This window comes from Caretta caretta, chromosome 7, assembly GCF_965140235.1.
Source record: "Caretta caretta isolate rCarCar2 chromosome 7, rCarCar1.hap1, whole genome shotgun sequence".
Taxonomy (NCBI): domain Eukaryota; kingdom Metazoa; phylum Chordata; order Testudines; family Cheloniidae; genus Caretta; species Caretta caretta.
In genome coordinates, this window is record NC_134212.1 from 106,769,001 (window position 1) to 106,791,576 (window position 22,576).

At 42.3% G+C, this 22,576-nt stretch overlaps 1 protein-coding gene across 1 annotated transcript in view; it reads right to left on the bottom strand.

Annotated features, from left to right (window-relative positions):
• The window catches only part of DMBT1 (deleted in malignant brain tumors 1), a 223,784-nt gene that overhangs the window by 2,875 nt on the left and 198,333 nt on the right, over positions 1-22,576 (bottom strand). The window contains 6 exon segments of the mRNA XM_075131155.1: positions 970-1,145; positions 5,349-5,390; positions 13,053-13,094; positions 18,649-18,759; positions 19,725-19,835; positions 21,019-21,129. Coding sequence (XP_074987256.1) covers positions 970-1,145; positions 5,349-5,390; positions 13,053-13,094; positions 18,649-18,759; positions 19,725-19,835; positions 21,019-21,129 — 593 coding nt within the window.

Sequence of the window (22,576 nt, forward strand, 5' to 3'; positions counted from 1 at the left end):
GTGCATTATTGAACATGACACATACTGCTTCCACAGAACAAAGGAAAAGACATTGTCAAAAATATGCAACGTAGTTATAGTCATGTTGGTCCCAGAATATTAGAGACACAAGGTGGGTGAAGTAATATCTTTTATTGGACCAAGTTCAGTGAAGAGCTCTGTGTGGCTCGAAAGCTTTTCTCTCTCACCAACAGAAGTTGGTCCGATAAAAGATATTATCTCACCCACCTTCTCTCTTTAATTGTCCAAAATAAGCAGCCAGCACCCTACCCAATCCTTAAACCATCCAGAACCCAACAAATCCTAAAGCAAAAATGTGGGGAAAGGAAGTCTGAGTGTGCTTCCCCTAAAGTCAGTAGTTTAGCCACAAATTTCATCTGGATCAGGACTGGACCCTTGAATGTTTCCTTTGAGTTATGTTTACAATAAACTTAATTCTGTGTAGGTGTGTTAGTGGTGCTTCTATGCCTAATTTATAGAGGATATGTCTATCACAAAGCTGGCTAAGGAACTTTGGCTCTTTAGCTCCAGTTGTAGCTGCTCGTTTTTTCAGCTCCAGAGGTCCCCAGATCAATCCCCCAAGTGTTGCATCTCACAAAACTACATGGTGATATAAATATTACAGTGTTTTCTTCCCATTGAGAATCTTTTAGGAATCTTAAAAGCACTCTCCTTACAGTGTGTATGATAACACCCATTTTTTCATGTTCTGTGTGTATATAAATCTCCTCACTGTATTTTCCACTGAATGCATCCGATGAAATGAGCTGTAGCTCACAAAAGCTTATGCTCAAATAAATTGGTTAGTCTCTAAGGTGCCACTAGTACTCCTTTTCTTTTTGCGACTACAGACTAACACGGCTGCTACTCTGAAACTTAAAAGCACAGAGTTATTCTGACAACTTTTCATTAATAAGTAATTTTAACAAGTTATTTTGATATACAGTATTTTCAGATGTAAACTCTTACCTCACTTTTTGTACCACAGCCATCATAAGGTATATGGAATATAACATGGGATTTTGTAACAATAGGTCTACAAGCTGGGTCATTCAAGTGAACATTCCATGAAAAATAGCCTTTTGACTTGATATAGGCTCTTCTAATTACTGCACGCATGTAATCTGGCAGACATGTAAGTGCCACTAGATGAGAAATGTTGAATATCAGTAAACAATATTGAAGCATGTATAAAAATCCAGTAGTTATTAAAATGCTAGTTTATATTATGTTCACATCACTGGCAAGCAATTAGCCTCACAGAATGTTAACTAGCCTGGAAATAACAGCTGAGTGGAGAGAAAATGAATTCGCCCTTTCTTTATTGCTAAGATTGACACAACTGAAAGTTCACTTCCCCAGCCTATCTCCCTTATGGAATTAATACTGAGGTTACATAAATTAGTTTGATTCCACAGTTATTTATGCTGCCTAACAGGGAGAGCTCAGAGTTAGGCCACAGCAATAACCCAGTGATCTGCATTTTGTGATTCTTGGCTCAGATACCTGCTCCAGCGAGGTGCAGTGAACAGGGGTTCAATTAACTGGCCTACTAATGCATATGAAGACCACTCTATAAATGCAGCCTTAGCTTAATGATAAAATATACAAGTGCAGACTGGCTCCTTCTCTCCATGCACGCTGCCAGAACACAGCTCTTCTACTAGAGCAACATGCTATTACCAAAATCTGTAGAGCTTGAGCCATTGCTTTAAACATGTTGTGACTCAGTTTAATGGGACAATCTGCATCCCTCTTTGGCTTCACCATTGTCTTCAGATGTCTAGCACATTTCCTTCTCTGATGGATCTCAAAACTTTTTACTCTTTTCTCCTACTTTCCTCCCTTTCTTGATTGGTTCCTGGAGGGTTTGTGACCCCTTTTCCACTCCTTGGCCATCCTCCATGACAACGCTTCTCTGAAGTTCCCTAACAATGAAGATTCTTTTCTGTTGGAGCTCAGCATATCTGCCACCTTACTGTTGGTCTCTGACACTGCAACATTTAAAGTCTGCATTGGCTGGGGCTGTGTACCACAGTGAGTACTGGGACCACAGAATATTTGGAATTTTAAAACGGTATTACTGGGTCGCACTGGAAAGTCACCCATCGCTCATGGGCTCCAACAGCCTCCAAGGCAGTGAGTAACCATCAGGAAAAGCCACGATGGTCCAAATATGCCTAACAGGTGCAATAGACACCAAATAAAATGGCCTAATCAGGCTTTCCCAACTAGTTTCTCTTATCCAAGCTTGCAGTACAGTAGTAAAAGAAGGATAAGAAAATATTACCAGGTGTCTTGGGTGCTTCAGTATTATCAGGAGGAGCTATGCAAGAAGATAACAAAAGGCTAAAATTAAGGATAGTTCATGAAGCTTCATGCATTATTTATTATTATGATTATAGCATAATCAATTAACATACGGAGTAAGCAATTAAATTAAAAAGGATTTTGAAAATATTAATAGAAAATGTTCTGATGAATAGAGCTGCCATTTACCATCAGTTTTCAAAGACTAATCTAATGAAAAAAAATCCCTGCTTGAAATTGAAAAGGGGAATTACTATTATTTTAAATGGGAAGAAGATTAAGCTCTTTGTGTATATCTGCATGGACAGGTAATTGCATGCTCAAATACTTATTTTGCATCTGGAGAAGAGTTTCCATGTTCCCTTAACTGTTTGCACACAAGTGCTCATATTTTGTAGTTACAACCAAGATGCCTTTTTAAAATGTGTGGCCCACTGGGCAAGAAGACCCCAGCACATTATCTAAGCATTTGGTGGGTTGTATAATCTGAATGGTGCACTGAACTTGGAAATACATATTAGTTCAAAAAATGAGCAAACACTGCAGTGATATACCTCTTAGGGAAACCTAACCCAGAGTCTGAGACAAAGCCCGCTGAAGTACCGGAACATATTACACTGGCATTTTCTTGATGGCCACAGTTATGTCTATGCACGACCAAAGATTCATCTCCCTTGCATTGCACATCATCCAGGAGGATACTTCCTGAGCCTTCACCATAATGGGCACTAACTGGGGCTGAAATAACCAGTCCACACCCAAGCTGCCTGCACACAATATCTGTGTCTTTTGTATCCCAGCCATCATCAGAGATTGTTCTCCAGCTTTCATTGTAAGGGACTTCAATGCAACCTGAACACCCGCCCTCTTTGCTCACCAGTGGCAGCGACGTGGTTTGGAAAAGCAGGGAAATTAATTTTCAAAACTAGAGGAAACCATCACTATGTTTCTGATTTAGGCTTCTATCTTGTCATTGATCCACGCATAGTACATCCACCGAGGTCTCTGGCTCTCTTGGGGGCAGATACAGGGTATATGAGACTTTTATTATGCAATACTAAAAGAAAACATGACCAGTACCATAGTATGGAATACATTGAAGTTTAAAGATTTACAGTGAAATCCTGGCCCCATGGATGTCTGTGGCAAATCTTCCATTGACATCAGCAGGGTCAGAAACCCCTTGTTTCTAATATGTATCGTGTGGCACAGAAAATGGACAAAAGTTTGGGGGTGGAGTTTTTATTTTATTCCATCTGGCTCTAGGATGACATATGGCTCCAAATATGTAATGGTTTATTTTCTTCTCAGGTTGTTGTGATTAATATAGTTTGGCCAAAACACATATCACCTTCTCCAAAACTGTACTCCAAGTTAAGCTTAGCAGATTTCTGGGAATGTCAGACAAAAGCCTTTTTCCTTTAATATCCATTTTTGTCAGCTGGGACATTCAAACAGTAAGTCAGTGGAGCCAGCTTTGAGAACACTAGTAGTATTTAAAAGGAAATACATTGGAGCAAACAAATAACTACAATAAAATGAATTAATAAATACCCGTTGCTCCTGATGCCATGTAATGGTCAGAGACTGACAAAGATGAGAGAAAATGAAGGCACAGTTTAGTAATAGTCAAGGAATCTGTAAACTAGATACACTTTTCTTAGCTGAAGCAAGGAAGCACAGTGGGCTACAGTGCTAATCCAAATAATGTCTTAGATTAATTAATTAATTACAATGGCTTAGGTGGTCTCATTATATTTATACAATATGATTGTGGTTCCCTAATAACATTTGGGGCCATAGCTATTCCCTGGTGATGGTAAACTGATCAGCAGTATGTGTGTCATGTTGCAAACTCCCCACAACACTGATCCACCAGGAGCCTGCTCAGGGGGACAGGACACCAACAGATCAACGGGGAGATGCACTAATTCTGAAGGTATCCACTCTCTGTGCCAATCACCCCTCCTCCCTCCACTCAAATGGGTATAAACCGAAAGGTCCATGTTGGTGACAGTGAATCTGGCACTCAGTAGGCATAGCAGTTCACTGATAAACTGAATTTCTGTACCTATTTTTTTTAATTTAAGATAAAATGATTAAATTTGATAGGGAAGGTACCATGGATACCATACACAGGGACATACACAGGTGTGTTCACACCATTATTTGTAGTGGGACTAGAAAATGAGCTGACCCCAGAGTAATTTTCTGCTGAACAAACAGAAAAGAAAGCCAGATTAAAATATTTTATTTGCTTCTGCAGATATCTGCTATATCCATTGAATACAGGTGTATATGTATTCAAGTGGAAATGAAAATTCAGCAAATCCACTGTGAATTTAAGGGCTACCCTTCAAATAGGCATGTAAACATGGATCACACATTGAAAAAAATGATCTTTAAGGCAAGAATGACAAAAGACTTACTAGTGGTACTCATCTGCTGTGTGGTAGGGAGTACAGCTGGCAATTCAAAAAGAAGATGACAACATGAAAGTAGCATGTTTATTAAAGAGACATTGAAATGAACTTTATGAGTTACTGGAGAAAGGAAAGACATAATCTAGAACATCATCCCTGAAAGAGAGAGAGACAGAGAAAATACATACTAAACTACAAATTTAACTGAGACTCAGTTAGTGCTAACACCAAGGCTGTCCTAAAATAAGCAAGACATTTGAAAGGCAAAGTCTGGATATATCTATGTGAGTAAGGCATTCCAGAGTCTTCAGTGGTACTTGAACTTTTGCAGCACATCCTGAGTAGGGATTTGTACCAGTGCTGCTAAATGAATAGCTAAAAAGAAATCTCTCCAGTATAGATTAGGGTTGAGAGGAATTTGAAAAGGAGACAACACCAGAATAATTTCCCACTGTCAGATTAGTAAGGAAACCAGAGTAGAGCACTATGGATTTACTATGGAGTGTAGGCAAGTTTACGTAAACCACTGGAGATAGGAATCAAGTAAACACACTTTGAAATTACAAGTCTGTCTTCAAATAGGCAAGGAAACAGAAATACTATTCTCTCACTTACTTGTGGTACTGGGCTCTTGTGTGATAGGTGGAGGAGTTAGTACTACAGAAAGAAAATGAAAGACAACATTAAATAGTTTATGCAACACACACACAAATGTTATCAGTTATCAGTTGCTGGACAAGATAAAGTACAATTATATGTGGGATGAGCTATTACAATGAAACAGCTCATTGCTGTTGTGGGGAAACCAATGGGATGGGGAGCTGGAGGGAGGAAATTACCACCTTCCTCTTATACAGTTCAATTCACATTTTTCCATTAGGAGCAGGATTTGCCCATTCCTCCGTGCAGAAAAATTGAAGGCTTAGTTCCAAACCTTGCAGTTTGCATCCAGTCTTATGGAAGCAGACATCACTGGAGCTCACAAATTTCTGTATGGATGTAGTGGGGCAGATCCCTGCCTCCCATCTGGAAAGAATTAAAGCTGTCTTCTGGGCACAATCACCCTCAATGCAACACACCTATAAGGCTTGTCAGGCCTCAAGATGGGTGGACCCTTAAAAAGGAGGATTCTTGCTCCGGCCAGCAGGACTGCAAGTCAGAGCTCCCTGTCCCCTGGAAGAAGGGACTCCTGACTGAAAAACTGCTTGAGAGCCTTGGCCTCCCAGGCCCCCTCAGAAAATAGAAGGACCTGGGAGTGAAACCGTTTGGTACAAAGCACAGCTTGCACTGGTGCAGCTCATCTAAACTAAGAATTTTCACTTGTAGTTGCTTACGGCAGTGACTTACCCCCTCCAGTATAGACAAGGGCTCAGAAGGATGGGAAAAGGAGCCAACTATGAAATAATTGTCTACTGTAAAAATAGTAAGGAAGTCAGAGAAGAGGAAAATGGCTTTACTTCTGCAGACAACTTCTCTTTCTGTGGGAATACAGGTAATTTCTGTAAAGCAGTGGAGACAGGAATCGAGGACAGCCTGTGCAATAATAGGCCACTCTTTAAATTGGAATACAAACTTACGTGTAGTAATGGGCACTTGTGTTGTAGGGGAAGAAGCTGGTAAATAAATAAAGAAAAGAAAAGCCAAAATTCAATACTTTACAAAAGAGATGTTTGAATAAACTTTGAGTTACTGGCGAAAGTAAAGTAAAATTACATCTGACGTGCTATTGCAGTAAGCTAGATCACTTGCTGCTGTGGGGAAAACAATGTGATGAGGATCTGGAAGGGGAAAAGTACCTCTTCATTTCTTGCCATTTAATTTCCCCTTGCAGAAGAACCAAAGGTTCAGCCGCAAACCCTGCAGAACAAATAGGATTTTATGGAAGCAGAGATTAGTGGAGCTCGCAGGCCTCTGTATGGACTATTTGGTAACATGGTACCCAGGGCACATTGGAGTCACGTTGCCATGAGTTTCCTTGCCTGTAGTTATCCCTGGGATCCCCTATAACAATGAGTTTCCCACTTGGAAAGTTTGAATTTAATGCTCCTAAAATACAATTCATGTTAAAAAAATAATAGAAATCGAGTACCTGAGCAGATGACACTGGCGTCCTCATGGTGGGCACATTTATGTGTGCCCCAACCCTGGTGTGAGCACTGCCACAGAGAGGATTCATTCCCTCTGCACTGCACGTCATCCAGGAGAACACTTCCGGAGCCTTCACCAAACCGGGCATTCATGGCCTGGCCACACCCAAGCTGTCTGCATACAACCTCTGCATCGTTTGTGTCCCAGGCATCATCACAGACTGTTCCCCAGCTTCCACTGTAATGGAATTCAACACGACTGGAACACCCGTCCTGTCCATTCACCAGTCTCAGTGATGTATCTTGAAAAAGCACAGGAAACAATATTTTTAATGTTAACATAATTACCTTGTTTTCAATTTCATGCATTCCAGGGGATCCTCCAGTGTCCAGATGGGACTGTGCGCCCTGCTACATTCCCTCATGGGTGGGTGCAGCATTTTCTCCTCTGTACGGCCAGCCCCCTCTGCTGTCCAATGTGTGTGGATGCGGAGCCATGGTCCTAACTTTCCCTGTGCCACCCCTTTGGGGTGTCATGTACCCACTAAGTGCATTAAGTCGGCAGAGTGCATACTCACTACCATGGCTAGCATCAACTTACAGAGCGGTGCACTGTGGATAGCTATCCCACAGTTCCCACAGTCTCTGCTGCCCATTGGAATTCTGGGTTAAGCTCCCAATGCCTGATTGGGCAAAAACATTGTCACGGGTGTGTTTTGGGTACATGTCATCAGTCACCCCTCCTTCTGTGAAAGCAATGGCAGACAATCATTTCACGCCTTTTTTCCTGGATTACCCATGCAGACGCCATACCACAGAAGCATGGAGCCTGCTCAGCTCACCATCACCGCTGCTGTTGTGGGCAAGTCTACTGTGGGGGCTGCTGTGATCCAAGTAGCCAATGCAATCATTGACGTTCTGTTATCAAGGGTAATGACTCTGGGAAATGTGTGGGCCTTTTTAGATTTTAGATGCATCATATTCCTGTCCTTTGTTGCTGGTGAAGAAGTCTTGCAGCCATACATTCCAGTCCGGTCGGTGCTGTAACACCCCATAGCACTTCTGTGGTTGACACATGTAGCAGCTCCAGGGCTCTTGCTCTTTTGCCTTGGCCGAGGTACCTTGCCCTACCAGGACCTCCAAGCGTTCGACACAGAAGCACCTGCAGCAGCTGGCATTGCTATACAGCAGCAGCTCCTTGCCTTCGCAGCAGACAGTGCACTAGGACTGGTACCTGTCCTCATCGTACATGTAGAAAAGCTCCAGGAATCAATCTCTGCAAGTCTGACAAAGGCCCCCCTCAAACAGTGGGTGGAATGTGGCTGGGGTTTTTCTCCCGCACAATAAACAACTGTCTTCAAGGCTCCTGTTGTTTGTGACTTTGGAAACCATTTGCTCTCTGCTTTGGTCCTCTTCCACTGGCTCCTTGCTGTTGTTGCAGAAGTTAGTTTTTAGCCGCTTGGCCAGGGGTTCTGGGAATGTCTTCCCTGCCCGGCTCTTAGCAACCTCCAGGGCATGGTGTATGGCTCGTCAATAGGAGACCAGCTTATTAAACGTGGAGTGGTTGAAATGCTGCCTAAAAGCCATCAGACCCACCAGCTTATCTGCTGAAACCTCGGAGAACTTCCCATCCCCAAACCATTGCACCCAGCTCATTCCGGAGATTGCCTGACATTTGGACGTGATGATTGCAGGCCACCAGGAGAAGCCCTTGATCTTCCCCCACATGAGCTTTCCCATCCTGGTATTCCACCACTTCCCCTGCAACTCTCCTTTCCTGCCCACCAGCGACGAGCTCGGGGGATCCGTTCTGGTCCTCCTGGGTGCTGCTGGAAGACATGGTACTGCTGCTCTGGGAGGACTCCTTGGAATCCTCCTCAGTGAGGTCGATCAGGGGCGCCTGGACAGACATGGCCATCCTCCTCTTAGCGCACCGAATGGGAGCCAGAGACTCCAGGTCATTCTCTTCTTTAAGTTTTGTCTCATGAAGATTCAGTCCCACCTGGAATATCATGAGAGCTAGAGGCTTCTGCCTTGGGCTGCTCTCCCAGCCAGCAGCACCATGCGGTCGCACCTACCCCAGCCTACCCCTTGCTCCCATGGCTCATGAAGCCTGGACAGTAGTAAGGAGCAGTTCAACTATAGGCTGAGCAAGTGCAGAATGGTTTCAGAGTAATAGCTGTGTTAGTCTGTATTCGCAAAAAGAAAAGGAGTACTTGTGGCACCTTAGAGACTAACCAATTTATTTGAGCATAAGCTTTTGTGAGCTACAGCTCACTTCATCAGATGCAATGGTAGAATGTGCCTTTGGATATTTAAATGCTCGCTGGTGCAGTTTGCTGACTAGGTCAGACCTCAGCGCAACCAACATTCCCATTGTTGTTGCTGCTTGCTGTGTGCTCCATAATATCTGTGAGAGTAAGGGGGAAGATGTTGATGGTAGGGTGGGAGGTTGAGGCAAATCTCCTGTCATCCAATTTTGACCAACCAGACACCAGGGCGATCAGAAGAGCACAGCAAGGCGCGCTGCGCATCAGAGAGGCTTTGAAAACCAGTTTCATGACTGGCCAGGCTTCAGTGTGACAGTTGTTCGTGTTTCTCCTTGATGCAAACCCACCCCCTTTGCTGATTTTAATTCCCTGTAAACCAACCACCCTCCCCCCTTAAAAATAAAGTAACTATTGTTTAGAAACCATGCATTATTTCTTTAGTAATTAAAAAAAAAGAGATAACGGACAAGGTAGCCTGGGTGGGGTGGGGGAGGAGGGAAGGACAAGGCCACATTGCTTATTGTAGCCACACTACAAATCAGACTGTTTGAATGACAGCCTTCTGTTGCTTGGGCCATCCTCTGGCGTGGAGTGCCTGGGTGCTTGGAGCCTCCCTCTGTCCCGCGTTCTTGGACATCTGGGTGAGGAGGCTATGGAGCATGGGGAGGAGGGTAGGCGGTTATACAGTGGATGCAGCTGGGGTCTGTGCTCTTATTGGCTTTCCTGCAGCTCCAACAGATGCTTCATAATGTCCGTTTGCTCCCCCAACAGACTCTTCATCATGTTCATTTGCTCCCCCATTAGCCTCAGCATCGCGTCCTGCCTCCACTCTTCGCTCTCACTTAATTCTTTCCTGGCCTCTGCCACTGGATGCCTCCATGCATTAAGCTGTGCCCTATCAGTGCGGGAGGACTGCATGAGCTCAGAAAACGTCATCGTGAGTGTGTTTTTTTCGCCTTCTAATCTGCGATAACCTCAGGGACTGAGATGATAGGGGGAGCGTAGAAACATTCTACGCTCTATGATTCTGTGGGGACTGCATGTTCACCTGTGCTGCTGAGTTTGCCACGCTGACCAAAGAGGAAATGAAATTCAAAAGTTCCCGGGGCTTTTCCTGTGTAGCTGGCTAGTGCATCAGAGTTCAAAGTGCTGTCCAGAGCGGTCACAATGGTGCACTCTGGGATAGCTCCCAGAGGCCAGTATCATCGATTTGTGTCTGCACTACCCCAAATTCAACCCAGTAAGGTCGATTTTAGCGCTGCTCCCCTCGTCGGGGAGGAGTACAGAAGTCAATTTTAAGAGCCCTTTAGGTCGACAGAACGGGGTTGGTTGTGTGGACGCAGTCATTTTTAAATCAACCTAATGCAGCTAACTTCGACCAAACCCCATAGTGTAGACCAGGGCTGAGACACAGTTAGTGCTAACACCAAGGCTATCCTAAGGTATGTCAGACATTTGAAAAGCAAAGTCTGGATATATCTATGTGAGTGTAAGCAGTGTCAGGATGAGCTCCACCCTGACATCTGGTGGTGAGGTGTGGAAAGTTGTGGAAAAGAACTTCAGGGGCCGATCTCATTTGCATAGACACACCCACCCCGCCTAGAATGAGGCCATAGCTGCACAAATGGTCATTTTGGCTGCTGTGGGATCCCCAGTGTCTCTGTTATTGGGGCAGGAAGAATAAATTATTATTACCCTGATTAAGGAACTGTGCTTGGAACTGTACTTGGCCTTTTGTTATGATGGAGGGACTCTCCATCACCTAAGTAGCACTCGCTAGGCAAGGGTCATGGGTTCCAAAACTGTGAATTGAGAGAGGTTGGGGATAAGTATTAATGCTTGATGGTATGGGTCCCTTGGTGAGGGTCTTACATGCTAACTGCACTTCCTTCTCTCTTCACTGTGGAATATCAGAACTAATTTTGATTCTATTAGGAGTCTAGTTACAGGCTGCTGAGCTCACTTTGGGCTAATGGTGTACCAGCACTGAGGCTCTCCTACTACAAGCTGAATTCACCTAAGAGCTGAAATCACTGAGCATTGTGTTAAGTAGTGGGGGAACCTGAAGATATATTGTGGAGCAGTTTGCGGGACGGCTGGAGCGCCTTGTGGACAGGCTGGTAGAGCAGTTCATAGGACAGTGGGAGCTGCTTGTGGGACGCGGAGTGGAGCAGTTTGTGGGACGGCGGGAGTTGCTTGTGGGCCACGGAGCCAAGCGAAGTAGTTCGTGGGGTGGCTGGCGGAGTGGAGCGAAGGCCTATGGAGCTGTGGGGTGGTCAGCTTCAGATCATGTAAGGTGCCCCTTACCTCTCTCTCTCTTCCCTCCCCCCACTCCACCCAGGTTGGGAGGTAAAGCTCTGCAGATAAACTTTCGAACTCTGGGGCTGCCCTGACCAGGGACAGAGACTTTTGGGTCATTGGACTTTTGGGACTTTGGGTGATTTGGGGTTGCTGGACTCAAGAACCAAAGGGAAAGTACATGCCTCAATTTGCCTGGGGTGGGTTTTTTGCTCATGGGTTGTGTTATGAATCCTGTTGGTGGTGTTTCCCCAACATAATGCCACATTGTTTCTCTCTGTTATTGAAAGGCTTTTTGCTACACTCAGACTATGTGCTTGCGAGAGGGGAAGTATTGCCTCTTGGAGGCGCCCAGCGGGGGTGGTATATATTTGTCCCAGGTCACTGGGTGGGGGCTCGAGCCGGTTTGCATTGTGTTATTGGAATGGATCCCCTAGATATTGAACCCGGCCCTTGTTGCTGCCAACTCTGACGGGCAGAAGGGTTACATGAGTAAGGCATTCCAGAGTCTTCAGTGGTTCTTGAACTTGTGCAGCACATCCAGAGTAGGGATTTGTACCAGTGCTGCTAAATGAATACCTACAAAACCTCTCCAGTGTAGATTAGGGTTTAGAGGAATTTGAAAAGAAGACAATACCAGAATAATTTCCCACTGTCAGATTAGTAAGGAAACCAGAGTAGAGCACTATGGGTTTTCTATGAAGTGTAGGCATGTTTATGTAAACCACTGGAGATAGGAATCAAGTAAACACACTGTTTTCACACCATTATTTGCAGTGGGACTAGAAAATGAGTTAGAAAAATCTGAAAGGGAGCTGACCCCAGAGTAATTTTCTACTGAAAAAACAGAAAAGAAACCTAGATTAAAATATTTTATTTGCTTCTGCAGATATCTGCTATATCCATTAAATACATTTGTGTATGTATACAAGCGGAAATGAAAATTCAGGAAATCCACTGTGAATTTAAGGGCTACCCTTCAAACAGGCATGTAAACAGGGATCACACATTGAAAAAAACATTCTGTAAGGCAAGAATGACAAAAGACTTACTAGTTGTACTGGTCTGCTGTGTGGTAGGGAGTACAGTTGGCAATACAAAAAGAAGATGACAAAATTAAAGTAGCATGTTTATTAAAGAGACATTGAAATGAACTTCATGAGTTACTGGAGAAAGGAAAGACATAATCTAGAACATCATCCCTGAAAGAGAGAGAGACAGAGAAAATACATACTAAACTACAAATTTAACTGAGACTCAGTTAGTGCTAATACCAAGGCTATCCTAAGATAAGCAAGACATTCAAAAGGCAAAGTCTGGATATATCTATGTGAGAAAGGCACCTCAAAGTCTTCAGTGGTACTTGAACTTTTGCAGCACATCCTGAGTAGGGATTTGTACCAATGCTGCTGAATGAATAGCTAAAAAAAAAAAATCTCTCCAGTGTAGATTAGGATTTAGAGGAATTTGAAAAGGAGACAACACCAGAATAATTTCCCACTGTCAGATTAGTAAGGAAACCAGAGTAGAGCACTATGGATTTAGTATGGAATGTAGGCATGTTTATGTAAACCACTGGAGACAGGAATCAAGTAAACACACTTTGAAATTACAAGTCTGTCTTCAAATAGGCAAGGAAACAGGAATACTATTCTCTCACTTACTTGTAGTACTGGGCTCTTGTGTGGTAGGTGGAGGAGTTGGTACTACAGAAAGAAAATGAAAGACAACATTAAATAGTTTATGCAACACACACACAAATGTTATGAGTTGCTGGAAAAAATAAAGTACAATTATATGTGGGATGAGCTATTACAATGAGACAGCTCATTGCTGCTGTGGGGAAACCAAAGGGATGGGGAGCTGGAGGCAGGAAATTACCACCTGTATCCCCGTCCTCTTATGCAATTCAATTCACATTTTTCCATTAGGAGCAGGATTTGCCCATTCCTCCGTGCAGAAAAAAATTGAAGGCTTAGTTCCAAACCTTGCAGTTTGCATCCGGTCTTTTGGAATCAGACATCACTGGAGGTCACAAACGTCTGTATGGATGTAGTGGGGCAGATCCCTACCTCCCATTGGGAAAGAATTAAAGAGCTCTTCTGGGCACAGTCACCCTCAGTGCAACACACCTGTAAGCCTTGTGAGGCCTCGAGATGGGTAGACCCTTAAAAAGGAGGATTCTTGCTCAGGCCAGCAGGACTGCAAGTCAGAGCTCCCTATCCCTTGGAAGAAGGGGTTCCTGACTGGAAAACTCCTTGAGAGCTTTGGCCACCCAGGCCCTCTCAGAAAAGAGAAGAACCTGTCTTCTTTGGCTTCCTAAGGGCCTAGGACTTTGTTTTTGTGGTCTTCAGAAGCCTATTGATTTTTTGTATGGATTACTTTAATGCCCCCTCAAAAGGGGGCCCTGATCCACAGAGATGGAGGGCTGCACCCCAGACTCTGAGACAGGAGCAGCACTCACCTTCTTCCGAGAGGGTCACTAGAGAGAAATAGCCTACTACAGTGGACTAATTGAAGCATTGGCTATGTGGCACCATGGATACATTGTATTTATGCTGCCATTCACTTCCTTGATTGTAGGTGGATATTGTGATATTATTAAGACTGCAAGGTTGATTATTTCTGATTTAATTATTAAATTATTTTCTACTAAAATATACTAACACAGTCCTTCAACTTTACTACTAACCCACACACAGCTATTGAAAGTGATGGGAATGTGCAACTGATTTGATAAACACAAGCAGTGTTATGCCAATTCATCAGTTATCAGCATTGGTACATGCTCACTCAAGACCCGCCTCTGAAACCCTTACTCATGTTGAGCAGCACTCACTTAGGTGATTAGACTTGAGTGGGATTCTCTCAGGATGGAGTATTTTTATGAGGAAGGCATCTACTTGTCTTCAGTGGCACCATGAAAGGATGAATCCTTTTCAGCATGGTTAAGGGCTAGAGAAGCAGCCCCTCACTGTCAGATGTGAGTGGAAAGATTCTGATAATTATACTGAACCCAACTAATAGATAGCTGTTGTTTTGGATGCGGTGTGCTCTTCAGGAACTGGCCGGTACATGAAAGAAAATAAAAGCCCCGCGTTAGTATTTGTCACAATATTGTGCAAACAGGATAAAGGTTTTCACATCTGAAGAAAGGCAGAACATGAGGTTGGAGTGCTAGCCAGTCAGAACTTTGAGTCCATTCAAATGATTACAATCCATTACATTATTATTAATTAATCAATCATAATAGCTTGGGAAATCTTATTATTTGACATTTTGTACAAGATGAATTATGCTCTTTTCACTCTCTGGGGTCGTGGTCAATCTGTCTGGGATGTGGGGAAAAAAATACAAACCTCTGTGTGCGAGGAACCCGGAGCAAGCTAATGTAGCCTCAAATTTAGGAAGTGGCAGCTGAAGTGACAGCCCAATGAGGACTGAACCAGGCTAACTGTGTTATGTGCGATTTACCCTCTGTGGCGGTCTCCCCTCCATGTGCCCAGAAAGGTGCATACAGATGCTACTGTGCCCATAGGAGTGTATCTGGTCCAGCAGTTCAGTCTAGCTCAGACTGATTTCAGTCTGGCAGGGAAGGAACAGGAAAGCTGTTTATTAACTCACAATTTGCTTGTTAGGAGTTAATAAAACACAACCCTAGCCTGTATCTGATGGGTTCCATGCAAGGTCTGTGCTTTGTGTCTCTGCCCTGTCCTCACTGGTGCTGCCTCAGCCATTACCTAACATGACAATTCCCGGCGACATGCACATGCGTGTTCACATTATGGTGGGAATAGGACACTTGAAAATGATTTAGGCCTACTTTCAAACCTGGCGTGAGACCGTTTGGTATACAGCACATGTTGCATTGGTGCAGCTCATCTAAACTAGGAATTTTCGCCAGTAGTTGCTTACGTAGTGGCACATCAGTGTAGACAAGGGCTTCGGAGGACTGAAAAAGGAGCCACCTATGGAATCATTCTCTACTGTCAAAATAGTATGGAAGCCAGAGAAGAAGAAAATGGCTTTACTTCTGCAGATATCTGCTCTTTCCATTGGAATGCAAGTATGTTTCTATAAAGCAGTGGAGACAGGAATCCAGTACGTGCCCTGTGAAATCACAGGCCACTCTTTAAATTGGAATACAAACTTAATGTAGTAATGAGCACCTGTGTGGTAGGCGAAGAAGCTGGTAAATAAATAAAGAAAACAAAAGCCAAAATTCAATACTTACAAAACAGATGTTTGAATAAACTTTCAGTTACTGGCGAAAATAAAGTGAAATTACATCCTACATGTGCTCTTGCAGTAAGCTAGATCACTTGCTGCTGTGGGGAAAACAATGTGATGAGAGCCTGGAAGGGGGAAAGTACCTCTTCATTTCTTGCCATTTAATTTCCCCTTGCAGAAGAACCAATGGTTCAACTCCAAACCCTTCAGAGCACACAGGATTTTAGGGAAGCGGAGATTACTGGAGCTCACAGGCCTCTGTGTGGACTATTGGGCAACATGGTACCCAGGGCACATTGCAGTCACGTTACCATGTGCTTCCTTCCCTGTAGTTGCCCCTGGAATCGCCTATAAGGATGAGTATCCCACCTGGAGGATTGAATGTAATTCCGCTAAAATACAATTCATATGAAAATAATAGAAATCTGAGTACCTGAGCAGATGACACTGGCATCCTCATGGTGGCTGCAGTTATGTGTGCCCCACCCTCAATGCAAGCACTGCCACAGAGAGGATTCATTCCCTCTGCACTGCATGTCATCCAGGAGAACACTTCCGGAGCCTCAACCAAACTGGGCATTCCTGGGGGCCTCAATGGCTTGCCCACATCCAAGCTGTCTGCACACAATCTCTGCATCATTTATGTCCCAGGCATCATCACAGACTGTTCCCAGCTTCCATTGTAACGGACTTCAACACGACCGGAACACCCGTCCTGTCCATTCACCAGTCTCAGTGATAAGGAAATACCCCGTGTGGCTGAGGTTGTGTAATCTGAAAAGGCTGACAAGAGACATAAGAGAAAATAAGGTTCTGTAGTAGCCACTAGAATCTGTTAGCTGGGTCAAGGTTTTATTTTTTATCATCAGAGAAAGGAAATTGATGGCCAGATTTTGTATTATGAACAGATTCTGCTGAGTGTAGTTGAAAGAAGAGTCACTAGTAAGTCAGTAATGGTTCCTGGATTCTTTCCCTGGCCCCAAAGCCATTGGGCTGGGCCTGCCCTGTCAATGATCCTCAAGGTACTAGCCCCTAGTTGGGGATTACTGGAGTGCAATGCACTCTGGCTACATTCCTTCCTCTTCCCACCAGACACACTATCAGCACTCGGTTCTCTGGGGAGAGTGGCAAATAGGTGTTGTCTCTAAGTACTTGATACCTGTTGGTGTCTTCCCTTGACCACAGAAATACCCAGACGGTTTGTGAGCAATCAGATACATTCTCCTGTACATATCTGGTGATCTGCATTTACTCTAAGACTTTGAATTATTAATCACAGCTGAAAATAATCAGTCTCTTTGATATTTATATAGTGCTATAGATGTGCACAGCACTTTATAAACAAGTTAAAAAAGATAAGTGAGGAATTTCCTCTGGACTCAAAAGAATTATTTAAAACACCATTTGACTGCTGTGAAACTAATGATACAAAACAAAAGATTGTATATTTGGTGGTGTGGGTGTCTTATAATAAATTAAGACTATTTGCTCTTTTCCTGTTTGTTCTGCATTTAACTAATATAACAACTCCAAGTGATTTAGATACTCCAGTACAGATCATCTATGGCGAAAGGATACCAGAAAATAAGATGGAAGAATTTGAAATGGAGGCAACTATAGGATAATATCCTACTGAAAATATCTAAAAGATGGCTGGACTGGGACAGAGTTTGTCCTAATGTCTGCAGGTTTCTGATCTTTTGGGTTATATGTATGTATAAAGAACTGGAGACAAGGGGAGACATTTTCAAAAGCACCTAAGTGACTGAGGAGCTTAAGTTCCGTTTGCAAAAGGGACTTAGGCACCTAGGAATCCATGAGTACATCTACAGGGCAAGCAGGATCCTGGGGCAGTGAGTTGGCCTTGTCTTCACTACAGGGGAAATTCGATCTAAGCTACACAATTTGAGTTACGTGAATAGCATAACTCAAATCGACATAGCTTAGATCTACTTACCACGGGTCCACACTACATGATGTCAACGGGAGACACTCTCCTGTCAACTGCCCCAACTCTTCTCGATCTGGTGGAATACAGGAGTTGACAGGAGAGCAATTTGCGGTCGATTTAGCGGGTCTTCACTAGACCCGCTAAATCGATCGCCCATGCATCAATCATCACTCATGGATCCCCCGGTAAGCGTAGACAAGCCCTCAGAGCCCAGTGTAGACTCAGGCTTGTGGGGCTTGTGCCAGAGCACTAAAAATACCTGTGCAGACATTCGGGCTCAAGCTGGAGCTTCAACTGTGAAGCCGAGGGTACTGAAAATTGGAATTATTCTTCCAAGTCACTTAGATACTTTTGAAACTTTTACCCAAGTCTATGAAGTTCATTATGAAATTATAGGCTACTCTTTAAACTAACATTTAAAATGGATCAAGTGTAAAAGTTTAGCAAGGCAAAGCTAAGGAAATACTTTCAAGTTGTAATGGGCTTCTCTGTGGTAAATGGAGGAGCTGATAACACAAAAAGAGAACAGAAAAAAATGAATAAGTGATGGAAGAAGGGCAGGAGCCAGGGGGAAGATAAGAGTGGGCAGGGAGCCAGGCACGATAGACGCAGGAAAAGGGACGTGGACAGTAGTCGAGGGGATAAATATTGAAGGAACAGGGAGAGACTGGGGCAGGGAAAGGGGCAGAAGGGTCTGAAAGCACTACAGCAAGTTCCCCTCTAGAATGTGGAATGGAACCCATTATTCCTGAGCATTCTCAGCATTCTTCTGTTGTCTAGCAAATAGCTGTGAAACATGCTGACAAAGTGTGTGTCCTCATTTCCTCTAGTGGCAGTTCCACATAGAAGATTAAAGACTAATAGTGCTACCACTTACTGCACTAGAGAAGTGATTAAAAGAAAAGTAAAAAGTATCCATCTACATGGAAAGAATCATTTCTAAAATTTTGCATTTTTGGTTATGGCTGAGCTACTTTAGGAAGCATGAATGAATGGCATGTGGTCCTCCCTTTTTATTTAACTGTATAACGTATTACAGCATTTTTTAACATTATGTTCATGCTCTGATTGTTCCCTACTTTCATTAGGTGTAGTCAGTGATTCTGGGGTAGATATTGCTCCAGTGTTCTCTGGCATGAAAGTGGATGAAAAGGAGTGATCTCTTTCCAGTGTTGTGTAATCCACAGCTACTGTTAGAAAGATGAGGAAAGAAATTAAGAGAAAGAACTAGTCATGGCTCTGAGAACTGGGGGTATTGGTTAAAAGATTTAAATTTAATGTTTTGTGGAAAAATGAGTTAACGCAGTAGCCTTCCGCTTGTGCAGATGTGGGTCAAAATTGTATTGTAAAGTTAATAATAAAGTCCTATAGAATTGAAATTAGGGAGCTTTTGTCATTGACATTGTTGGTTCAGGACTGGGTTCTTAAGGAGCAAAGGTGGAAGTGAGTTAAAAGAAATTAATTAAAGCAAGTAAAAATTCTGCATGGAAGGAAGCACGGACAATCATACCTCCACCAGCAGAGAAACCCATGTAGGCAATACACAGCATGGCTAGCCATGTCAATATTCAACTTTGCCTAAGCATTTGTGATAGTGAGAGCAACAATAGTCAATTTTCTGTAAGTTTCAGAGACAAGTGGTCTCTGGCTCAAAAGTGGATGAAGAGGAGCTATCTGTTTCTGGTGTCATATAATCTGCAGCGGCTGTCAGAAAGTTGAGGAAAAGAGACAAGATGCCCATTTCCACATCCAGCGGAAAACTTCCCTTTCTGAATTGTGATGTCATAATGCCAAATTATTTCCTTTCTTCTACATATTAAAGCGGTCATGCCTGAGATCTCTATGTGGCACCATATGTACTTACCAAATGCCTGAAACAATTCGATAATCTGGTTTGTAGGGATATATTAATAAACTCTTCGAAGTATAATTCTTGCATGTAATTTTTGTGGGCAGTAATGTCCTAATTCTATGTCTTTTATTTTTCATGCAAATATTATTACTAATATCATTTCTTAAATTTTATATTTTTGGTCATGGCTGAGCCTGTTTAGAAAGCATGACTGAATGGCATCTGGTCCTACTTATTTATTTAACTGTATAACTTATTCCAGCCTTTTTCTTACATTATGTTCACACTCTGATTGTCCCTTACCTTCATTAGCTGTAGTCAGTGATTCTGGGGTAGATATTGCCCCAGTGCTCTCTGGTGCAGAGGTGGATGAAAAGGAGTGATCTCTTTCCAGTGTTGTGTAACCCACAGCAGCTGTCAGAAAGACGAGGAAAGAAATTAATAGATAGAACTAGCATCTAGTAATAGCACCTAGAATTGGGGTGTTGTTTAAAAGATTTAGATTTCATGTTTTGTGGGGAAAAAAACCTTTTGCTTGTGGAGATGTGGGTCAAAGTTATATTTCAATGTTAATTACAAATTATTATTTGATTTGCAATTGGGGGACTTTTGTCATTGACAGCATTAGTTCAGGACTGGATTTTTAAGGGGCAAACCTAGAAGTTAATATTGTAAGTTTATGCTCATCTTCTTTACCACCTATCATTTCAAAACACTGCAAAACACTGCAAACATTTTATTCTCTTTTCAAAAGGGCCCTGTAACTTAAACAACAGGTAGTGATGTGGCTCCATTAGAAAATGTAAAAGCATAAACAATAACTATCTGCATTTTATTTGGCTGAGTCGCTTACTGCTAGAGATATCGGGAAAACTCCCATTTATGTTTAATATTTCTGTCCTGCTCATGCATTGTCCCCTTGGTGGATGATTGTCTCATGTTTAATTTACCAAAAAAAAAAAAAATGCACCTTATACCGAGGTTAGAATGTTGTTTCTCACATTATATCTATAATCTTTTGAAGATCAGTTGTGTATCTTCCTTTGTTTAGTCCTCTGGTAATATCACTTGATTTAGTGAGTTCAAAGAGGAACATTCAAAATTTAGGTAGGGAGTGATAGAAAAGAGATAGAATGAGAAGACACTTGGCTCCATTTCTGGAGGACTGGTGACACAGTAGTCATTTGGGAAGTGGCAGAAACCCAAAAGACTGCAGAAGTTAAGAAAGAAGGCTGCAAAAAAAAAAAAAAAAAAAATCTAGCAGAAAGACATTTCTAGATATTTTAAAGTACATACCAGAAATTATTTAAATGTTTTGCCAGATTGTCCTGGGGTTCTGTAGCCAGTATGTATTAATGCGGAACAATAAAAAAATAAAGAATTCTCAGTACTATAAACAGTCACTAATTAAAAAGCAATTAAAGAAAAGTAAAAATTATACTTGGAGAGAATAATTTCTAAAATTTTGCATTTTTGGTCACAGCTGAGCTACTTTAGAAAGCTTGACTGAATGGCATCTGGTCCTGCCTATTTATTTAACAGTATAACTTATTCTAGCATTTTTCTTAGATTATTTTCACACTTGAATTTCCCTTACCTTCATTAGCTGTAGTCAGTGGTTGTGGGGTAGATATTGCCCCAGTGGTCCCTGGCGTGAAAGTGGATGAAGAGGAGCTATCTGTTTCTGGTGTCGTGTAATCTGCAGCGGCTGTCAGAAAGTTGAGGAAAAGAATGAATAGAGTGGGGTGTTGGTTAAAAGATTTAGATTTCATGTTTCTATTCTGAGTAGAGTTTACTCTGTTTTTGTTTTTCCCCAAGGCTTCACTCTTCACTAAGTTATATTCATTCCACTACCAGTTCTCCACCTATAACTAAGAACCCCTTGTAACAGGGTGGTGCTCTTGCTCTGTGGACCGGCACACTTAACATGTGTTTGTCCTAAAATAGTAGGAGGTGCTGAGTGAGCCCTGCTATCTCACTGTTGCATGTGTAGCTGGTTAAACTCCATCTTGGATATGAGGGTGGGAGATCTAGAATGAGAGGGAGTGTCTCGTGTTCAAAATGAAATGTAATGAAATATTTCAGTGAATAACTTCTGAAAATAAATGTTGATCACTAGGTTTTTCAGAAATAGTTTTGTTGTGAGGATTCAAAATCCATTAGTTTTGATACATCGGACCCAAGGAATCTTTCTTCTTTCATTGATTTGAATTATAGTATTCTAGAGTATGTAGGTTTAGAGACTTCTTTTACTTCCTTGTTCTTCTCACTAAAGGAGGACAAACTAAGGTTGCATCTGAAAACATCTGAAGCCCGTAGCTCGATAAAAATATGGAACTACTTTATGTGCGGTCTAATTTGTGTACTCACTTCTGTACCAGGAAAAATGACCACACTTACACATCACATCCAGCCAGAAGTCCACAAGGAGGACAACTGTAATCAAAACAACACAGTATGCACATACAATTTTGGTAACAGGATGCCAAATTAGGTGCAAAATTACCTGCACACTTTTAAAAAAGGCCCTGGATGATTTGAAATACCAGGAAAATGTAGGCGAGTGACTCCTTTTTCCTGGAGAATTGATGCCTGAAGTGATTTGCAAGCTGGTATGAATAGACTCCTCAAAATATAACTGTTGCATGTAATTTGTGTGGGCAGTAATGTTCTATTTCAATAATCTTATAAATAATATTATTTCTTAAATTTTGCATTATTGGTCACGGTTGAGCCTCTTTAAAAGCATGACTTCATTGATTGTAGGTGGATATTGTGATATTATTAAGATTGCAAGGCTGATTTTTTTTATTTAATTGAATTATTTTCTACTAAACTATACTAACACAGAGCTTCAACATTACTACTAACCCACACACAGATATTGAAAGCAATGGGGATTTGCCACTGATTTGATAAACACAAGCAGTGTTATGCCAGTTTAACAGTTATCTGCCTCTGAAACCCTTACTCATGTTGAGCAGCACTCACTTAGGTGAGTAGACTAAAGTCATTTCTCTCAAGCAGGTGTATTTGTATGAGGAGGGGATTATCTTTAATGGGACCAATGAAGGACAAATCCTTTTCAGCTTGGTTAAGGGCTGAAGAAGCAGCCCCTCACTGTCAAATGAGAGTTGAAAGATTCTGATAATTAT